The sequence below is a fragment of the Oncorhynchus mykiss genome, chromosome 21, assembly GCF_013265735.2.
Source record: "Oncorhynchus mykiss isolate Arlee chromosome 21, USDA_OmykA_1.1, whole genome shotgun sequence".
Classification (NCBI taxonomy): Eukaryota; Metazoa; Chordata; class Actinopteri; order Salmoniformes; family Salmonidae; genus Oncorhynchus; species Oncorhynchus mykiss.
The window spans coordinates 53,007,216-53,026,895 of NC_048585.1; the positions used below are offsets into that span (position 1 = coordinate 53,007,216).

The following is a 19,680-nucleotide window of genomic DNA, read 5'->3' on the forward strand; positions in this document are numbered from 1 at the left end:
CTTTTGCACACAATGTATATGGACTCTTTTTTTTCTACTGTGTTATTGACTTGTTAATTGTTTACTCCATGTGTAACTCTGTGTTTTCTGTTCACACTGCTATGCTTTATCTTGGCCAGGTCACAGTTGCAAATGAGAACTTGTTCTCAACTAGCCTACCTGGTTAAATAAAGGTGAAATAAAAATAAAAATAAAATTGGGAGAGAAGGGCATTGGTCAGGGAGGTAACCAAGAACCAATGGTCACTCTGACAGAGTTCCAGAATACCTCTGTGGAGATGGGAGAACCTTCCAGAAGGACAACCATCTCTGCAGCACTCCACCAATCAGGCCTTTATGGTAGAGTGGCCAGAAGAAAGCCACTCCTCAGTAAAAAGCACGACAGCCCACTTGGAGTTTGACAAAAGGCACCTAAAGGACTCTCAGACGATGAGAAACAAGATTCCCTAGTCTGATGAAAGCAAGATTGAACTATTTGGCCTTAATGCCAAGTGTCACATCTGGAGAAAACCTGACACCATCCTTACAGTGATGCATGGTGGTGGCAGCATCATGCTGTGGGGATGTTTTTTTTAGAGGCAGGGACAAGGAGACTAGTCAGGATTGAGGGAAAGATGAACAAAGCAAAGTACAGAGAGATCCTTGATGAAAACCTGCTCCAGAGCGCTCAGGACCTCAGACTGGAACGAAGGTTCACCTTCCAACAGGACAACAACCCTAAGCACACAGCTTAGACAATGCAGGAGTGGCTTCGGGACAAGTCTCTGACGCTCCCCATCCAACCTGACAGAGCTTGAGGAGCTGCAGAGAAGAATGAGAGAAACTCTTCAAATACAGGTTACAGACTCAAGGCTGTAATCGCTGCCAAATGTGCTTCAAGAAGTCCTGAGTAAAGGGTCTGAATACCTTTGTAAATTAGAATTTGATTTTTTTACACATTTGCAAACACCAGTGTTTGCTTTGTCATTGTGGGATATTGTGTGTAGATTGGGAAGGGGGGGGGGGGAACAATTTAATATGTTTTTGAATAAGGCTGTAACGTAACAAAATGTGGAAAAAGTCAAGGGGTCTGATACTTTCCAAATTCACTGTATACACACACACACAGAGATGACAGCGGCATGATTTAAGGCACCACACATACATTTGGCACTCCACACCATTGTAAAAAAAAAGCTATGAATCTCTACATTTAATATATACAAATAATTTATTCAAGTATAACTACAGAAAGTTGTTACAGTCCCCACGTTGTCCTTGACATGTAAAATTTAATATAAATACTGTGGAATTTCGTTCATGCCTATGGAGGACTGCATCGGAGTGCAATTATGGCCGATTGTTGGCTTCCAGGACTTCAGTACATAGTTGGTTATGTACAATTTTCCACACACACCTCGGTTTGATATAGACAAATGGTCAAATCGTTTCACGACAAATGTACACTAAACTAAAAATGTTGAAACAATGACCAGACACTAGATTACATGTTTTTATTGAGATAAAATGTCAAAAGGTAATTGTGACTTCAGTTCAAGCATCATAGGCCAGAAAAAGGAATGCAGCAGTTGACTTATGATCCAAGAACCGTGGTCGAGAAACAGTTCAGCGCTGCTGGTAGTTCTGAACATTGGCGAGGATCCAACCGGATGGTCCAAGTATGGCCACCGCAAAAATAGTCATGACGAAAGCGGTTTCCTGTGAACAGAGGCATGCAAGACTGTCATACTCATTCATACACGTCACCCAAGAACACAGGTTGGCAAGTCATATTATTGCCAATAATAAGGCATGCAAGAAATGCATCATTTTAAAACAGTCAACATAATTTGGATAAGTATATTTTGAAATGTCGTTGCATAATTGAAATCAGCTAGCCAACTACTTACTATCTGAACTAGCTGGCTAGCTTCAACGATTGCCTACTCACAGAACATGAAAATAACAAAACGGTTTATGAATATATTTGGCCTACTCACTGCAGCGCCGATGTTGTCTTTAGGGGGTTTACTGGATAACTCTGCTCGTTGGTTGATTGCACGTGTCCTCGAAGCAACAGTTGACCGTACTTTCAGCATTCCGCGCAGAAGGCCAGACATGATTCAACCGCATCAACAGGATCCGTTTATAAGGCTAGCTTGTTTGTGAGTTTTTTGCGTGTACTTTGCGTTGGCATTGTTTGAGACTTTATAGTCCTGACCGGCGGAAGCTACGTCATACGATCTTTAAAACTTTTCGCGTAGAAATTTGCTCAGTTTTGATTGGTAGACACACAACCATCTCGCCATACAAGCGATGAGTGAATGTAGCCATTTTGGAAAGTAACAAAATATCACACAAGTGTTGTAACTTTGTCTCCTTTATTGACTGTTGTTTCACATTGACAAGATAATGCAGAGTTTGAAGCTTTAAGTGCTTAGAGTCTCTCTAATGGAAGAAAACTACTGGACATGTGCAATCTTTATCAACCCGACACACTCAATTACTAGTGATTCAGTAGTTAACACTAAGTCAAGACTTCCAAACAGTGAGAAATACTATTGTACCAGAAATTGTTATTTATCTGAACAGCAAAAAAGACTTGCAGCTTAACAGTGAGGGGTCACTTTAGGCTGAACAACTACAGACACAGCTTAGTTATTAAGGCAGCATTATAGTCACTCAGAGAGGTATTAGGCAGAGAAGGTGGAGGAGAGAAGGCTTAGTTTGTTGGACTATATGAAGGATCATTTTCCAACACTGGAACAACGTTTTGAGGATCTACTGATGGGATCATTCTAAACAAAACGCAGCTTATAGCAGAAAGTATTTCAGCAATAAGGATTGTGTGTGGGCTACCCAAAACACAAGCATTAATAACATGCACAAATTACTACATTCGACATACAGACATACATTGAGCAAACAGTTTTATAACATCAAGGATCACGCATGTTAACCAAGTCCCTTCAACTTGAGTGGTTATTTGGTGCAGATATGAGTAAAGAGGTGGTCCTTGGCAGGCCGAACCAGTAGTGTAGAATCACAGTGTCTATGTGAGAAGAACGTGCTTATTTTGATAAGGCTCTATGTCCCACCATGTCTCATTCTTGGAAGACATGGTTTTGGTACCATTAGACAGTGGTGAGGTTTCCAGCTACTTGTTGGCCCCACTGACTGTTAAAGGGTCTATTCTCTAACCATGTTAGCTTAAATGATGGTGAACAGTGTTATTCATGTTATTCATGTTGCACAAGCCAGTTGACTATGCATTGCTGGTACATGTGAGAAGGTGAATGCTGATTTTGAATTAACCCATTGAGACGGTGAATGCTGATTTTGTATTAGCCCATTGAGAAGGTGAATGCTGATTTTGTATTAGCCCATTGAGAAGGTGAATGCTGATTTGTAGCCCATTGAGAAGGTGAATGCTGATTTTGAATTCGCCCATTGAGAAAATGAATGCTGATTTTGAATTCGCCCATTGAGAAGATGAATGCTGATTTGTATTAGCCCATTGAGAAGGTGAATGCTGATTTTGAATTCGCCCATTGAGAAGATGAATGCTGATTTTGTATTAGCTCATTGATAAGATGAATGCTGATTTTGTATTAGCCCATTGAGAAGGTGAATGCTGATTTTGTATTAGCCCATTGAGAAGGTGAATGCTGATTTGTATTAGCCCATTGAGAAGGTGAATGCTGATTTGTATTAGCCCATTGAGAAGGTGAATGCTGATTTTGTATTAGCCCATTGAGAAGGTGAATGCTGATTTTGAATTCGCCCATTGAGAAGATGAATGTTGATTTTGTATTAGCCCATTGAGAAGGTGAATGCTGATTTTGTATTAGCCCATTGAGAAAATGAATGCTGAATGTCGAGGTTGAAAGTGGTATCAGGTTATTGGCCAACACGTAGCCGGACAGGGATTGCTACATGTATAGTCAATCATCAACTAATACTGACCACACTGAAATGACACAATGAAAATGTACTAGTTACAGGGAGCTTTCAGGTTTCTAAACCATTTCTCAAGTTAAAATGGTTTTTGTGGAACAGCCAGAGGCAAAACCAGAAGCCGGGGCTGTGGAAAAACCAGAGGTTGGTTTTAGGCCTGGGGTTTATTGGCGAGGATCGTCTGGGGCAGGGATCCTTTCCAGGCTGGGCTCCATGCCCCAGATCTCCCGGGCGTACTGGGAGATAGTGCGGTCGCTAGAGAATTTACCACAACCAGCAATGTTGTGGATCACCATCTTGGTCCATTCTTTAGGGTTCTGTTGGGATGGATGGGAAGAGAGGGGAAATTAAAACCATTGCAGAAGGAAGGAATACTGTTATGTTATGTATCTGTAAAAATTCTTATAACTGACTGGGGAATAGTCAAGTCACAATTTATTTATAGAGCATTTAACAAGTCTCGATACACTTTACAAAAAATAAAGAAAACAGGGCCTCCCGAGTGGTGCAGCGGTCTAAGGCACTGCATCGCAATGCTAGAGGCGTCACTACAGACCCAAGTTCAATCCCGGGCTGTAGCACAGCTGGCCGTGATCAGGAGTCCCAAAGGGCGGCGCACAACTGTCCCAGCAGGTTAAGGGAGAGTTTGGCCGGTGAGGCTATACTTGGCTCTAGCGACTCCTTGTGGCGGGCCGGGCACCTACAGGCTGTCCTCGGTCGTCAGTCGAACAGCGTTTCCTCTGACACATTGGTGCAGCTGGCTTCGGGGTTAAGCGGGCGGGTGTTAAGAAGCACGGTTTGGCGGGTCGTGTTTCTGAGGACGCATAACTCGACTTTCGTCTCTCCTGAGACAGTTGGGGAATTGCAGCGATGAAACGAGATTGAAATTGGGGGTAGAATACAAAAAAAATGAAGAAGAAAAAAATAAAGAAAACAATTGATATTAAAAAGATTTTCAGTCTATGAAACACTCACCTTGTAGAGAGCACTGACTTTCTCTTGGCATTTGATGTAAGCTTCGTAGTCAGCGAACACCTTGAATCTGTAACACAAACATCATGCTTGGTTAGACATTGTGTGGCTGCGTGTATAACGGTAGAGTACAGTGTGTCCGCATTTGGGTGTTGTGACTCAGCGCTTCCCCCCACCTGTCATGGTGCAGCAGCATGTTGACAATGTCCTTGAAGAGGTCGTGCTGGTCGGGGCTAAAGAATCCACCAGCGATCTGGTCCATGGCCTGCTTCAGCTCAGGAATGCGGTTGTAGTAGTCCATGGCATCATATCTGGGAAGATGGATACATTTATAAAGAATATATTTTTTAAATCCATTATGGGATGCATGCCAGTTATCATCCTTCCTTCCAAGTCATCCAAAAAGCTGTCTCTTTCGGTTCTATCCTTTACCATGCAAATCGTCTTGGCTTCTCCACCAAAGTTTACCCAGTAAGCATCCTTCCACGTAATCCGAAATGTTCTCTCCTAAGCTATCATCCAATGCCAATCCTCATGTCTTCTTCTCCACCATCTCTGATCAGAACCCTTCGTCCATCCATTCACCCCCCCCCCCCCCCCCCCCCCCCCCCCCCCCCACTGTCTTACCCACTCTTGTCCATGGCATCCACGTCGTCCACCCTCATGCCGAAGATGAAGAGGTTCTCTTCTCCGGCCTCCTCGGCCATCTCTACGTTGGCTCCGTCCATGGTGCCAATGGTGAGCGCTCCGTTCAGCATGAACTTCATGTTGCCAGTGCCAGACGCCTCAGTGCCAGCTGTGGAGATCTGCTCAGACAGGTCGGACGCAGGGATGACTGGCGAGAGAGAGACAGAGAGAGAAGGAGAGAAACCGAAACAGAGAGATGAGATAAGGCAGAGAGAAAATGTATGTGGAAGAAGTGGGAAGCCCCTTAACTACACTCCAATGGGAACATAAACAAAACCAAGAAAGCAGCAAGTATGTGAACTATTTACTTTTCTCTGCTAGAGTGACCTTGTAGTTCTCCAGGAAGATGACTTTGAGGCGGTCTCCCACCACAGTGTCGTGGTTGACAATCTCTCCGATGGCAGTGATCAGCCTAATGATCAGCTTTGCCGTGTGGTACCCAGGGGCAGCCTGGGAAAAAATGGAGAATATGAAATCACATGGATGCCAAAATCTTATACAGAGGGCACAGATCTGTTTGTGCTGTCTTGCCAGCTTTGGTCGTTGTCTCCATAGCAGTTGGTAAAACAGCTCAAACTGATGTGGGACAGTCTAATGTCGTGGAAATATTCGCTCAATCATATTTCTCTATCATATTTCTCTATTTGTGAATTCAAATAAGAGTTTATTACAAAGTAACAAGCCGAGTTGGCCCATGGACCAACTGCCTTTCCAGCCTCGGCACATACCTTTTATACAGTTTTCATCCTTACGTCACACACATAGTAACTCCTCTTTATGTTAATGATTCATCCCCTTTGGCATTTAGCCACAAATATCTTTTTGCCTTGCACTCATTTTAGCTTGGTTTCCATTTTCTTATTGGCACAGACATTAGGGCATAGATTCCATTGGTGGCGTAACCATAGCAATGATACAAAAATAAACATTAGGGCATAGATTCCATTGGTGGCGTAACCATAGCAATGATACAAAAATAAACATTAGGGCATAGATTCCATTGGTGGCGTAACCATAGCAATGATACAAAAATAAACAGACACGCACACTCCTAATGCAGGTGCATGTCTAATGGTGCTTGAGTAATACAAACCTATGCTCATAATGCACGTCTAATGAACCTCACGGGACTAGGTAATGGCTTCCCTTAGCCTAATGACCTAGATACATATACAGAATGCATTGATTCTGCTTACTACTCTAAGATGTATAATGTGCACACATGTACTGGAAAATTCCCAATACTAACAAAATATATCCAATGAGTTTTGCAGTACAACCTGTATCCTAATGACTTGATCAAACATCTATTGTGGCTCACCTTTCCTCCAATCATGATAGTCCTGGGGGTCCAATTCTTGTTGGGCTCCTTCTTGATGCCTGAATGAAAAAGACGACAGGTCAACTTGGTTGACAGAATAATGTTTCTCACTAATGCTGTAAAAGAACAGAGGACCACTCACGGTTGTAGAGAGTGATGATGTGCAGGCAGTTGAGCAGCTGCCTCTTGTACTCGTGGATCCTCTTGACTTGAACGTCGAACATGGAGTTGGGGTTGATCTTCACCTTGTAGTGCTCCTCGAGATAGGCAGAAAACTTAAGCTTGTTCTCCTACAGATTGACACAGTAAAGTGTTAGGAGTTATAGTACGGACCTTGGCTCAGACTGAGATGGTGACTCGAATGAAAATGACAACATATTTCAAGAGATTGTTATGTTCTGACCTGTTTGACCTTGGCGATGTCATGAATCAAAGAGTCGTCATCCACAAACGCCAGCAACTTCTTCAGTTGGTCCAGATCGCGGATGTAATCCTCACCGATCCTCTGAACATTCAAACATACAGAAATAACCATTTTTACAATCATCATTTCTCAGACACTACTGCGACACTAGCACCAACTGTCACTCCACTTTGGATATGATTTTAGCTACACTCCACCACACACCTCTGCAATGACTTCAGCCAGCCCAGGGTTGCACATGACCAGCCAGCGTCGGGGCGTGATCCCGTTGGTCTTGTTCTGGAACTTGTGGGGGTCCACCTCGTAGAAGTCCTTGAACCTAGTGGGCTCAATGAATGATTGATAGATCAAATACCATTCAACATATGGGGCCAGTGGGAAAACAGGTTACCATATTGGCTAGGGATAGCGAGAAATAAAACAAACTAAAACAGCGTTTCTTCGTACAGGGTTGCTTTGAGGATGTCCGAGTGGATGCGGGCCACTCCGTTGACGGCGTGGGAGCCCACGATGCACAGGTGGGCCATGTTGATCTTCTTCTGGTCGCCCTCCTCCACCAGGGACATGCGGCGCAGACGATCTTGGTCCCCGGGGTAGAGCTTAGCGATGCGCTGAGGGAAGGAGGAGAAAGAGGATTGGAAACAATTACCTTCACACCCATTTGTTTACATCACATTGAAGAAGAAAATATTGAGGGATATGTTGTTGCTTTTTACAGTAGCTAACTCCTAATCCTCTCAGGCACGTGAATATATGTTTACAGTATATTCTCTCATGTACAGTGCATTCGGAAAGTATTCAGACCCATTCACTTTTTCCACATTTTGTTACGTTACAGCCTTATTCTAAAATCGATTAGATTGATTTGGGGGGGGGGGGGGGGGGGAACAATCTACACTAAATACCCCATAATGACAAAGCAAAAAAGCTTTGCAAAAAGTTTTCATTGATCATACTTGAGATGCTTCTATAAATTGATTGGAGTCTACCTGTGGTAAATTCAATTGATTGGACATGATTTGGAAAGGCACACACCTGTCTATATAAGGTCCCACAGTTGACAGTGCATGTCAGAGCAAAAACCAAGCCATGAGGTCGAAGGAATTGTCTGTAGAGCTCCGAGACAGGATTGTGTAGAGGCAGAGATCTGGGGAAGGGTACCAAAATATTTCTGCAGTATTGAAGGTCCCCAAGGACACAGAGGCCTCCATCATTCTTAAATGGAAAAAGTTTGGAACCACCAAGACTCTTCTTAGTGCTGGCTGCCCAGCCAAACTGAGCAATTGGGAGAGAAGGGCATTGGTCAGGGAGGTGACCAAGAACCCAATGGTCACTCTGACAGAGTTCAAGAATACCTCTGTGGAGATGGGAGAACCTCCCAGAAGGACAACCATCTCTGTAGCACTCCACCAATCAGGCATTTATGGTAGAGAGGCCAGATGAAAGCCACTCCTCAGTAAAATGCACCTGACAGCCCGCTTGGAGTTTGCCAAAAGGCACCTAAAGGACTCTCAGACCACGAGAAACAAGTCTCTGGTCTGATGAAAGCAAGATTGAAATCTTTGGCCTGAATGCCAAGCGTCACATCTGGAGGAAACCTGGCACCATCCCTACAGTGAAGCATGGTGGTGGCAGCACCATGCTGAGGGGAAGTTTTTCAGTGGCAGGTACTGGGAGACTAGTCAGGATTGAGGGAAAGATGAGAGAGCTCCTTGATGGAAACCTGCTCCAGTGCACTCAGGACCTAATACTGGAGCGAAGGTTCACCTTCCAACAGGACAACGATCCTAAGCATACAGCCAAGACAATGCAAGAGTGGCTTCGGAACATGTCTCTGAATGTCTTTGAGTGGCCCAGCCAGAGCCCGGACTTGAACCCGATTGAACATCTCTGGAGAGACCTGAAAATAGCTGTGCAGAAATGCTCCCCATCCAACCTGACAGAGCTTGAGAGGATCTGCAGAGAATAATGGGAGAAACTCCCCTAAAACAAATGGGAGAAACTCCCCAAATACAGGTGTGCCAAGCTTGCAGCTAACAACAAGACTCGAGGCTGTAATCGCTGCCAAAGGTGCTTCAACAAAGTACTGAGTAAAAGATCTAAACACTTATGTAAATGTGACATTTTTATTTTTAATACATTTGCTAACACTTCTAAAAACCTGTTTTTGCTTTGTCATTATGGGGTATTGTGTGTAGATTTGATGAGGGGGAAAAAAACAATTTCATCCATTTTAGAATAAGGATGTAACATAACAAAATGTGGAAAAAGTCAAGGGGTCTGAATACTTTCTGAATGCCCTGTATATGTACACTCGCATGGCTGTAATACTGTGTGTTACAGGAGTGCCCTGTATACATACACTCGCATGGCTGTAATACTGTGTGTTACAGGAGTGCCCTGTATACGTACACTCGTATGGCTGTAATACTGTATGTTACAGGATTGCCCTGTATACATACACTCGTATGGCTGTAATACTGTGTGTTACAGGAGTGCCCTGTATACGTACACTCATATGGCTGTAATACTGTGTGTTACAGGAATGCCCTGTATACGTACACTCGTATGGCTGTAATACTGTATGTTACAGGAGTGCCCTGTATACGTACACTCATATGGCTGTAATACTGTGTGTTACAGGAGTGCCCTGTATACGTACACTCGTATGGCTGTAATACTGTATGTTACAGGAGTGTTTGGCTCTACCTCCAGGTGACGTCGGTTGATCTCGTAGATGATCTCCAGGTGTCTGGGCAGAAGGTTCTGGAGCAGGTCTGTGGGCCAGCGCTCCAGAGCCTCAGGCAGGACGGTGTGGTTGGTGTAGGCACAGGTACGTGTGCAGATGTCCCAGGCCTGAGAGATGGGGGAAATACAATGATACATGTAGAAGGAAATTGTTTTGGTTAATGTTTGGTGAATCCATTTAGGAGCATTTCCCCATTTGTGGTAAGTATTCTTTACACTTGTATGTATCATTGCTTTAGCAGGGGGACCAGCACTATACCTTCTCCCATTTCTGGTGCTCCGTGTCCAACAAGATCCTCATCAGCTCAGGGATGGCCATGGCAGGGTGGGTGTCGTTCAGCTGGATGGCCACCTACAATACAGGCCGGGGAGAGGGCATCAGACAATACAGTTGGAAGACACAGTTAGGGGAGGAAACTGTTGCATGTGAACACATAGTCTCACATTCAAATGTATTTATCAAGCCCTTTTCACATCAGCCGATGTCACAAAGTGATTATACAGAAACCCAGTCTAAAACCCCAAATAGCAAGCAATGCAGAAGTGGAAGCACATTGTGTCGTTGACATCATACCGGAGTGTGCTCGGTGAACAAAGCCGTTTGGAGACTATATGGTATTTAGATGCATAAATTCAGTTAGAACATACACTTAGCGTCCTAGACTATCTATCGTATCCATCTAACCTTGTCAGGTAGGGTGGACAGGTCAACGCGCACAACCTCAGTGGAGCCGAACTTGGAGGACTTGAAGCGACGGACGATGTCCTGCAGAGTGGCCGCCACCACAAAGTACTCCTGCTTCAGACGAAGCTCCTTCCCCTCGAAGAACTGGGGTCAAAAACAGGACCACAGTCCATCACACTCTATTATTATTATGATGTTGTCAGAGAAGTGCTTTGATGACTCAGCTTAAATTCATTCTTACAGGAACCAGTGTCTATGTTGAGCAGGAGACATAACACTTTAAAATGGATGAAATGTTTTTGACAGCATTAGGAAAACTCATTGATTCGTTACAATGAATCGTCATTGTCGATAAGAATTTGTTCTTAGAATTCGTCTGGCTAAATAAAGGTTCAAATCAACACTGGGTTCTACTCACGTTGTCATTGGGGTACAGAACACGGGAGATGTTCTCAGCCAAGTTTCTGTCCAGCACAGCTTGAATATAGCCACCCACATTGACTGTAGAACAAACAAAATGCTGTGGTCACATCTAGCATTTCAAATGTCTTGCCTAGTACTGTTTTCCAGCTCCCATCAGGACAATCAACATCATGATTGTTGAATTAGATTACGGAAAATAAAACTGATGGTTGAATTTGATTACTGATAATAATGTTACAAAGGTTGTAAACATTTTCATTAATGCATAATTTAATCAGTAGGTTTAAACAATAAAGCAGACACAGACAAGCCCAAACAGTCCAGAAGTAACTCACAGTCTTTCAGGTTGAAATCACAGGGGGCCTTGGCAGACCACAGTCTCATGGTGTTCACAACGTTGTTCCTGTAGCCAGGGACTGGGGTGTCATAAGGAAGGGCCAACACTACCTGTTAATGTAGAAGGACCAACACTACCTGTTAATGTAGAAGGGCCAACACTACCTGTTAATGTAGAAGGACCAACACTACCTGTTAATGTAGAAGGGCCAACACTACCTGTTAATGTAGAAGGACCAACACTACCTGTTAATGTAGAGGTGCCAACACTACCTGTTAATGTAGAAGGATCAACACTACCTGTTAATGTAGAAGGGCCAACACTACCTGTTAATGTAGAAGGGCCAACACTACCTGTTAATGTAGAGGTGCCAACACTACCTGTTAATGTAGAAGGATCAACACTACCTGTTAATGTAGAAGGGCCAACACTACCTGTTAATGTAGAAGGATCAACACTACCTGTTAATGTAGAAGGATCAACACTACCTGTTAATGTAGAAGGGCCAACACTACCTGTTAATGTAGAAGGATCAACACTACCTGTTAATGTAGAAGGATCAACACTACCTGTTAATGTAGAAGGATCAACACTACCTGTTAATGTAGAAGGATCAACACTACCTGTTAATGTAGAGGTGCCAACACTACCTGTTAATGTAGAAGGATCAACACTACCTGTTAATGTAGAAGGATCAACACTACCTGTTAATGTAGAAGGGCCAACACTACCTGTTAATGTAGAAGGATCAACACTACCTGTTAATGTAGAAGGGCCAACACTACCTGTTAATGTAGAAGGGCCAACACTACCTGTTAATGTAGAAGGGCCAACACTACCTGTTAATGTAGAAGGGCCAACACTACCTGTTAATGTAGAAGGGCCAACACTACCTGTTAATGTAGAAGGATCAACACTACCTGTTAATGTAGAAGGGCCAACACTACCTGTTAATGTAGAAGGGCCAACACTACCTGTTAATGTAGAAGGGCCAACACTACCTGTTAATGTAGAAGGGCCAACACTACCTGTTAATGTAGAAGGATCAACACTACCTGTTAATGTAGAAGGACCAACACTACCTGTTAATGTAGAAGGCCAACACTACCTGTTAATGTAGAAGGGCCAACACTACCTGTTAATGTAGAGGTGCCAACACTACCTGTTAATGTAGAAGGATCAACACTACCTGTTAATGTAGAAGGGCCAACACTACCTGTTAATGTAGAAGGACCAACACTACCTGTTAATGTAGAAGGGCCAACACTACCTGTTAATGTAGAAGGGCCAACACTACCTGTTAATGTAGAAGGGCCAACACTACCTGTTAATGTAGAAGGGCCAACACTACCTGTTAATGTAGAAGGGCCAACACTACCTGTTAATGTAGAAGGACCAACACTACCTGTTAATGTAGAAGGGCCAACACTACCTGTTAATGTAGAAGGGCCAACACTACCTGTTAATGTAGAAGGGCCAACACTACCTGTTAATGTAGAAGGGCCAACACTACCTGTTAATGTAGAAGGGCCAACACTACCTGTTAATGTAGAAGGGCCAACACTACCTGTTAATGTAGAGGTGCCAACACTACCTGTTAATGTAGAAGGGCCAACACTACCTGTTAATGTAGAAGGGCCAACACTACCTGTTAATGTAGAAGGGCCAACACTACCTGTTAATGTAGAAGGACCAACACTACCTGTTAATGTAGAAGGGCCAACACTACCTGTTAATGTAGAGGTGCCAACACTACCTGTTAATGTAGAAGGGCCAACACTACCTGTTAATGTAGAAGGCCAACACTACCTGTTAATGTAGAAGGCCAACACTACCTGTTAATGTAGAAGGGCCAACACTACATGTTAATGTAGAAGGGCCAACACTACCTGTTAATGTAGAAGGGCCAACACTACCTGTTAATGTAGAAGGGCCAACACTACCTGTTAATGTAGAAGGGCCAACACTACCTGTTAATGTAGAAGGGCCAACACTACCTGTTAATGTAGAAGGGCCAACACTACCTGTTAATGTAGAAGGGCCAACACTACCTGTTAATGTAGAAGGACCAACACTACCTGTTAATGTAGAAGGGCCAACACTACCTGTTAATGTAGAAGGGCCAACACTACCTGTTAATGTAGAAGGGCCAACACTACCTGTTAATGTAGAAAGGCCAACACTACCTGTTAATGTAGAGGTGCCATGTAATGTTTAGTTACGTCCACAATGATGACTATTTCTATGTTGTATCGTCTGTATGTAGTCTCTCACCTGTGTGTCGACCCATTTCACACCCTCGGGGGTGTGCTCCACTCTGCCGTAGAAGTGGACGGGTCGCATGTACTCAGGGCGGGCCTTCTCCCAGGGGTTGCCGTAGCGCAGCCAATCGTCAGCCTCCTCTACCTGTCGATTATCATGATTATACAGCTTCATGAGTTCACTATGACTAGTTTACAAATATGTGCAAATGTGAGAAATTATTCATAAAATAATTTGACCATCTAAAGCGCATGACTCCAACAACCCCGAAAATGACTATTTACACTGACTAACATGTAATCAAAGACACAGACATACATACATATAGTCAACTTTGCCAGTTAAACTACCTGCCAGCCATTCACAATTTTCTGGTTGAAGATGCCGAACTCATAGCGGATGCCGTAGCCGTAAGCTGCCAGTCCCAGAGACGCCATGGAATCTAGGAAGCAGGCTGAGAGCACAGGGGGAGGGGCGAGAGAGATGGGGTGAGACAGGGTTGTCCTGACCACTGAGCATCACTGTCGTTGGCAACACTATTTCTAGGGGGGAAACAGCGAGGTAGACCAATAGAGAGCCAAGGAGGAGGAACTCACCGGCGAGCCGTCCAAGGCCACCATTTCCCAGGCCGGCATCTTCCTCAATGTCCTGCAGCTCCTCCATGTCCAGGCCCAACTGATGAAGATGAAGATAAATTGTTAAGATTCATAGTTCTTCATTAGTCTATAATACATTATACAATGAGGGAGGATGGAGCTACATTAATAATGTATTAGGAAAAGCTTTTTCTTCTGAATATATGGAAATGGCGCAGTGTTCCATCTCAGAGAAGGACAAGTTACCTGAAATTCTTACATAAGAAAGTATCCTTGAATCTTGAATGAAGTGTGAGAAAAAGCACTTATTTTCAGTTGCATAAATGTTCAATGTGCCAGTTACATAGCCTCTGCAGTGTGTGTCAGACGCAATGTTCTAGGTTGAGGTAATTATGATGGTCCACTGTCAGGGTCCAGGAGTGGCCTAAGGCCGATCCATCTCTCACCTGATAGGTAGCCTCGTCGCATGCGTTCTCCAGAGCCAGGTTCACCATTGTATTCTGCAGGGTGCGCCCCATGTAGAACTCAAGGGACAGGTAATACACACGCTAGAGAGGAACAGCAGGGGAAGGTTCATCAAGGAGAGTTAATGCAGTACAGTGTCAATATTAAACACCTTCAGCCACCCAACAGTAGTGTGCCCCCATGTGGTTGCCCTGCGAAAATGCCACATTGTCTATGACCCTTGGGCAGCGGCTGTGGCCAGAGGGAGAGAGCAGGTGCTGCCAACAACAGGAGTGCTATTCTTGGCGACCAGTCAAGCAACAGCTCATTGTGAGTGTGTTTGGACTCACTTGGAACTCCCTGCCAGTGGAGTCTGATTTTAGTTTCTTTAAGGCACGCTCAGTACACCCCAAGGTCTCATAACAACCTATATAAAGAGTGCAGAAAACAGTGCCAGCATTCTGTTCCTGGCCTGAAATCCTAACGAATTAATCAACACTGTACTTACTGTATGTCCGTATAATATTTCTCTGCAGCCTGTCTCCACCCATTACAACATTATACAGAGGAAATGTACATTGTACATCATATAATCGTTCACGTTCCAATTCATGTATGGAGTATGTTACTCACACTGAAGCTATGAAATGAAATGGCTCTTCTGCTTGACTATTTCTAAGGTCACTACAGTACTATAACAGCGTTGAGCAGGGTGGCGTGATCCTACATGAATAGTTGGGAGGGGTTGACACCTGAGCCTTTGATTGACCTTTGACATCTCAAAGGTTGTTCTTCGACAATCGGGGGAATGCAAATGTGGAAATTGAAAACAGAGCGCACCACTGTCCCATTAAGTGTGACTAAGATAAAGTGACAAAGGCATCTAGTCCCTGGATATAAATATAGCAGCATTGGTGATCAGTTCCTAAATGTTCGAGCGACTAGGGAGATTGGTGCAGATGGGGTTGCATTAACACACAAAACAACAGGACAGATTTTATTACTGTGGGTTGTAAATTTGATGACTTTAGGGAGCATGTATTGTTCTTCTGCTTATGTAACCTACATAGCCATATTTATATGTGAAATGTACAAATACCAAAAATGTAGTTGAACCGGAGTCCGATGACTAGGTGTTATCAACTAAGGATTAGTGGACACAAATTACAATATATTTGTTTGGAGGCATTGGGCAAATATGTTCTCAGGGACTTTGACTTTATAAAGGTTGACCTCCGGACACTAATAAAATGAATGTCATTCAAAGCCTGTAGCTCAGGGCCAGGAGTTATGAGCCTAATGACACTGCAGACCTTTTCAATTATATTTCTGTTATAAGTTACCATATCATACAATCAATATGATATCTGCTCTTCTGCACACAAAAATAACAGTTATTTTGTTCCCTTACCAACCATAATAATGAATGTGGCTATACTGGTATGATGCTGATTGTGTCATACACAATGTTCTATCAGCTTCATTGGATCAGACAGAGAGAGCCTCTGGTGCGTTCTGGTTCAATTCATTGATAAATCATTGTTTCTGTGCCACTGATATGTATGAGATAGAAAATAGAATTAACAGCTAACAGCTAATATCCATCTCCAAAAGAATTTAACACATATAATGTGTCTGGACAGTATTTAGGCTACTATGTAAACATTTGGTTTGGGTTACAGCAACTTCTAGGCTATCCTTTTACGCAATACATAGTTAACAACCAGTTGACTGACTCCCATTAAACAGTGCGCTGCATTAGTGTCATTCTACAAGTGTCAAGCACTAGCTTGCATTTCAGCTATCAATGCATCGTCAGATGCATTCCCTGTTAGAATAGAGAGAGACAAACGTTTACTGAGTCGTGTTCTCATCCAGAGATGCACAACATGGTTATGTAACTTGTAAGGGGCTTTGGAGCGCTCAATCCAGAATTCGGCATTCTCATGTTCACCGCATAATTACATTGCAGATGAAATAGGTAGGCTACTTAAATACATGTTATAAACATAACGTTTCTGTAACTAGAGCGTCTGAAGCGCATCCCTAGTCTATACTTCAGCATCATTGAACATACTGCGCAGTAATATTTCCCTGGGAAGCCATCCCTCCCACTTTCCGGAGTCTGACAGAGGCGTACGTGCCGAGTAGCGTGCGAGGGGATGGGATCACTATGACACTGCGGCAACCATATTGCTTGCTTACTTTGGGGTCTTTCTCATAGTAGTGCTGCTGCGTCCTGATCCATCTGCCCACCAGATGGTCGCGGACAGTGTTGGCCAAGGCGAAGTAGTAGTCCCGTTTGGTCGCCACATTTCGGTCCTTTACCAGAGTAAAGTGGAGATGGCGATTAAAATTGGTCTTAAGGTCTGAAACATTTTCCACTCCTGCAAGCCCCCGCACCGATATCTGCTTCCTCTTATCCTGGTCTGTCAGTGGCTTGGGCATCTTGGTAAATGCGTATTTTCTATTGTGCGACTGTAGATCCGAAAGGCAAATATCAACCGAGGATGATGGGAGATGGCTTCGCGTGTCACACTGTGTGTCCTTCCTTCCTCCCTCTGTCTCGTCAAAGTGTGGACACCAGAGTTGGTATGCCAGACCTGCACTGTTATATATATAAACGCACATACAAACTGTCGAGCACATAGGGCGGGTCTTACAGAACCTCCAGCCCAATTGACAGTTGATCCTCTTCGTGACAATAATGGTTAATGCTATACGGTATGCTTAGGACGTCCGTAACCTAACCCCTACCCTTATCCTAACCTTAACCCTTACCTTAACCATTTGCCATTTCAATCCCAATGGCCTTTGATCCCGGACGTCCCAAGGATTCCAAATAGCACAGACCATGACAATATGCAGGGAGGGATATTCACTATTAATTTAACGAGACCCCCCCAATCCCCCCCCCCCCCCAAAAAAAAAAGACCTCCCTCGAACAGCTGAGAAGGGATGATGGCATTGAGGAGTGTACATGAGGGGTGTGAGCCATGTAGCCTATCAGCTGTCGGGACTGCGGTGATGTATAGCATGTTATTTGGGTAGAATATTCTGTCTGCCTGGATACATGTACAAGTACAGTGAAATGCCTTTCGTTCTGGACAACGAAATATTCGCTGAGCTCGATCACATGTCGATTCCGCAGAAAACACAAAGATTCTATTTAATCAATACAAAATGATTGTATACACTGTACAGTATTAGAGGATCCTTTATTCATGATGTCTTACAGGGTGGTGGTGGACAGTCTCGGTGCAAAATACATGCAACTGGTTTTCAAAGAACGATGTGCATTGCCTGTCCAAGCCTTATTATTGTTGTTATTATTATTATCCAGGACCAATGATCCACCCTATAGGAATTTGATCATGAAATCTATTAATAGCCACGTTGTATATAAGCGAAAGAAAAGGGCGTTTGTTTGACCCATGCGAACGTGACCATCCATATACGTGACTGAAACTTGCCCGCGATTCATACGAAGCCTATGGTGGATTTAGCCAGTGGTGGAAAAAGTATCGAATTTTCATACTTGAGTAAAAGTCAAGATACCTTAATAGAAAATGACTCAAGTAAAAGTGAAAGTCCCCCAGTAAAATACTACATGAGTAAAAGTCTAAAAGTATTTGGTTTTAAATATACAGTACCAGTCAAACGTTTGGACACACCTACCCATTCCAGGGTTTTCTTCATTTTCTACATTGTAGAATAATAGTGAAGACATCAAAACTATGAAATAACACATGGAATCACGTAGTGACCAAAAATGTGTTAAACAAATCAAAATATATTTTAGAATCTTCAAAGTAGCCACCTGTCACGCCCTGACCATAGTTTGCTTTGTATGTTTATATATTTTGTTTGGTCAGGGTGTGATCTGAGTGGGCATTCTATGTTGTATGTCTAGTTTGTCTGTTTCTTATTTCCCTCATTAAAATGCAAATCAATTTATAAATTTTTTGCATGCGTTTTTCTGGATTTTTTTTGTTGTTATTCTGTTTCTCACTGTTCAAATAAACCTACCATTAAAATTATAGACTGATCATTTCTTTGTCAGTGGGCAAATGCACAAAATCAGCAGGGGATCAAATACTTTTTTCCCTCACTGTATGTTATTTTATAGTTTTGATGTCTTCACTATAAAACACTAAAAATAAAGACAAACCCTTGAATGAGTAGGTGTATCGAAACTTTTGACTTGTAATGTACTTAAATATCAAAAGTAAATGTAATTGCTAAAATATAGCTAAGTGTTAAAAGTAAAAGTTTTTAAAAAGTGTGTGAATTGGACCCTTTTCATGTTCGGCTAAGCATTCAAAATGTAACAGACTTTTGGGTGTCAGGGAAAATGTATGGAGTAAAAAGTACATCATTTTGTTTAGGACTGTTGTGGAAGTTGTCAAAAAGTTCAATAGTAAAGTACAGATACCCCCCCCAAAAATACTTAAGTAGTACTTAAGTACTTTACACCACTGGATTTAGCCTATACTGTACAAATGAATGTGATATTTGATGCTCTCTCACTAATTGATTGTACAGTGTCTACACATTTCAGTTTGTGAGTGTCTGATATCGGGGTTGGAGATGTGTTCATTTCAACATTAGAAATATATTTCTTATTAACAATGGCAACACTGCCATGCTGATCTGAGCCTTGCTTTTGGAAAACCACATCCCAGAAACCCTAGACCCACCCCAATTTGCATACCGCCCAAACAGATCCACAGATGATGCAATCTCTATTGCACTCCACACTGCCCTTTCCCACCTGGACAAAAGGAACACTTATGTGAGAATGCTATTCATTGACTACAGCTCAGCGTTCAACACCATAGTACCC

At 43.1% G+C, this 19,680-nt stretch overlaps 1 protein-coding gene and 1 long non-coding RNA gene across 2 annotated transcripts; both read right to left on the bottom strand.

Annotated features, from left to right (window-relative positions):
• Nucleotides 1-1,477: 1,477 nt before the first annotated feature.
• LOC110500705 lies at nt 1,478-2,212 on the bottom strand. Its single transcript, XR_002470148.2, has 2 exons — nt 1,979-2,212; nt 1,478-1,697 (listed from the first exon to the last, which is right to left on the bottom strand). It is a non-coding gene; the product is annotated as an uncharacterized LOC110500705 (long non-coding RNA).
• A 130-nt stretch (nt 2,213-2,342) lies between these two features.
• LOC110500703 (glycogen phosphorylase, muscle form) lies at nt 2,343-17,517 on the bottom strand. The gene is made up of 20 exons (XM_036958152.1): nt 17,040-17,517; nt 14,837-14,938; nt 14,391-14,469; nt 14,145-14,248; nt 13,807-13,938; nt 11,531-11,642; nt 11,191-11,273; nt 10,773-10,916; nt 10,347-10,439; nt 10,049-10,195; nt 7,787-7,950; nt 7,544-7,658; nt 7,319-7,420; nt 7,058-7,205; nt 6,916-6,974; nt 5,903-6,044; nt 5,535-5,742; nt 5,084-5,218; nt 4,911-4,977; nt 2,343-4,252 (listed from the first exon to the last, which is right to left on the bottom strand). Exons 1-20 carry the CDS (start codon nt 17,481-17,483, stop codon nt 4,100-4,102), a joined length of 2,733 nt encoding a protein of 910 aa, XP_036814047.1. The 5' UTR covers nt 17,484-17,517; the 3' UTR covers nt 2,343-4,099.
• Nucleotides 17,518-19,680: the final 2,163 nt, after the last annotated feature.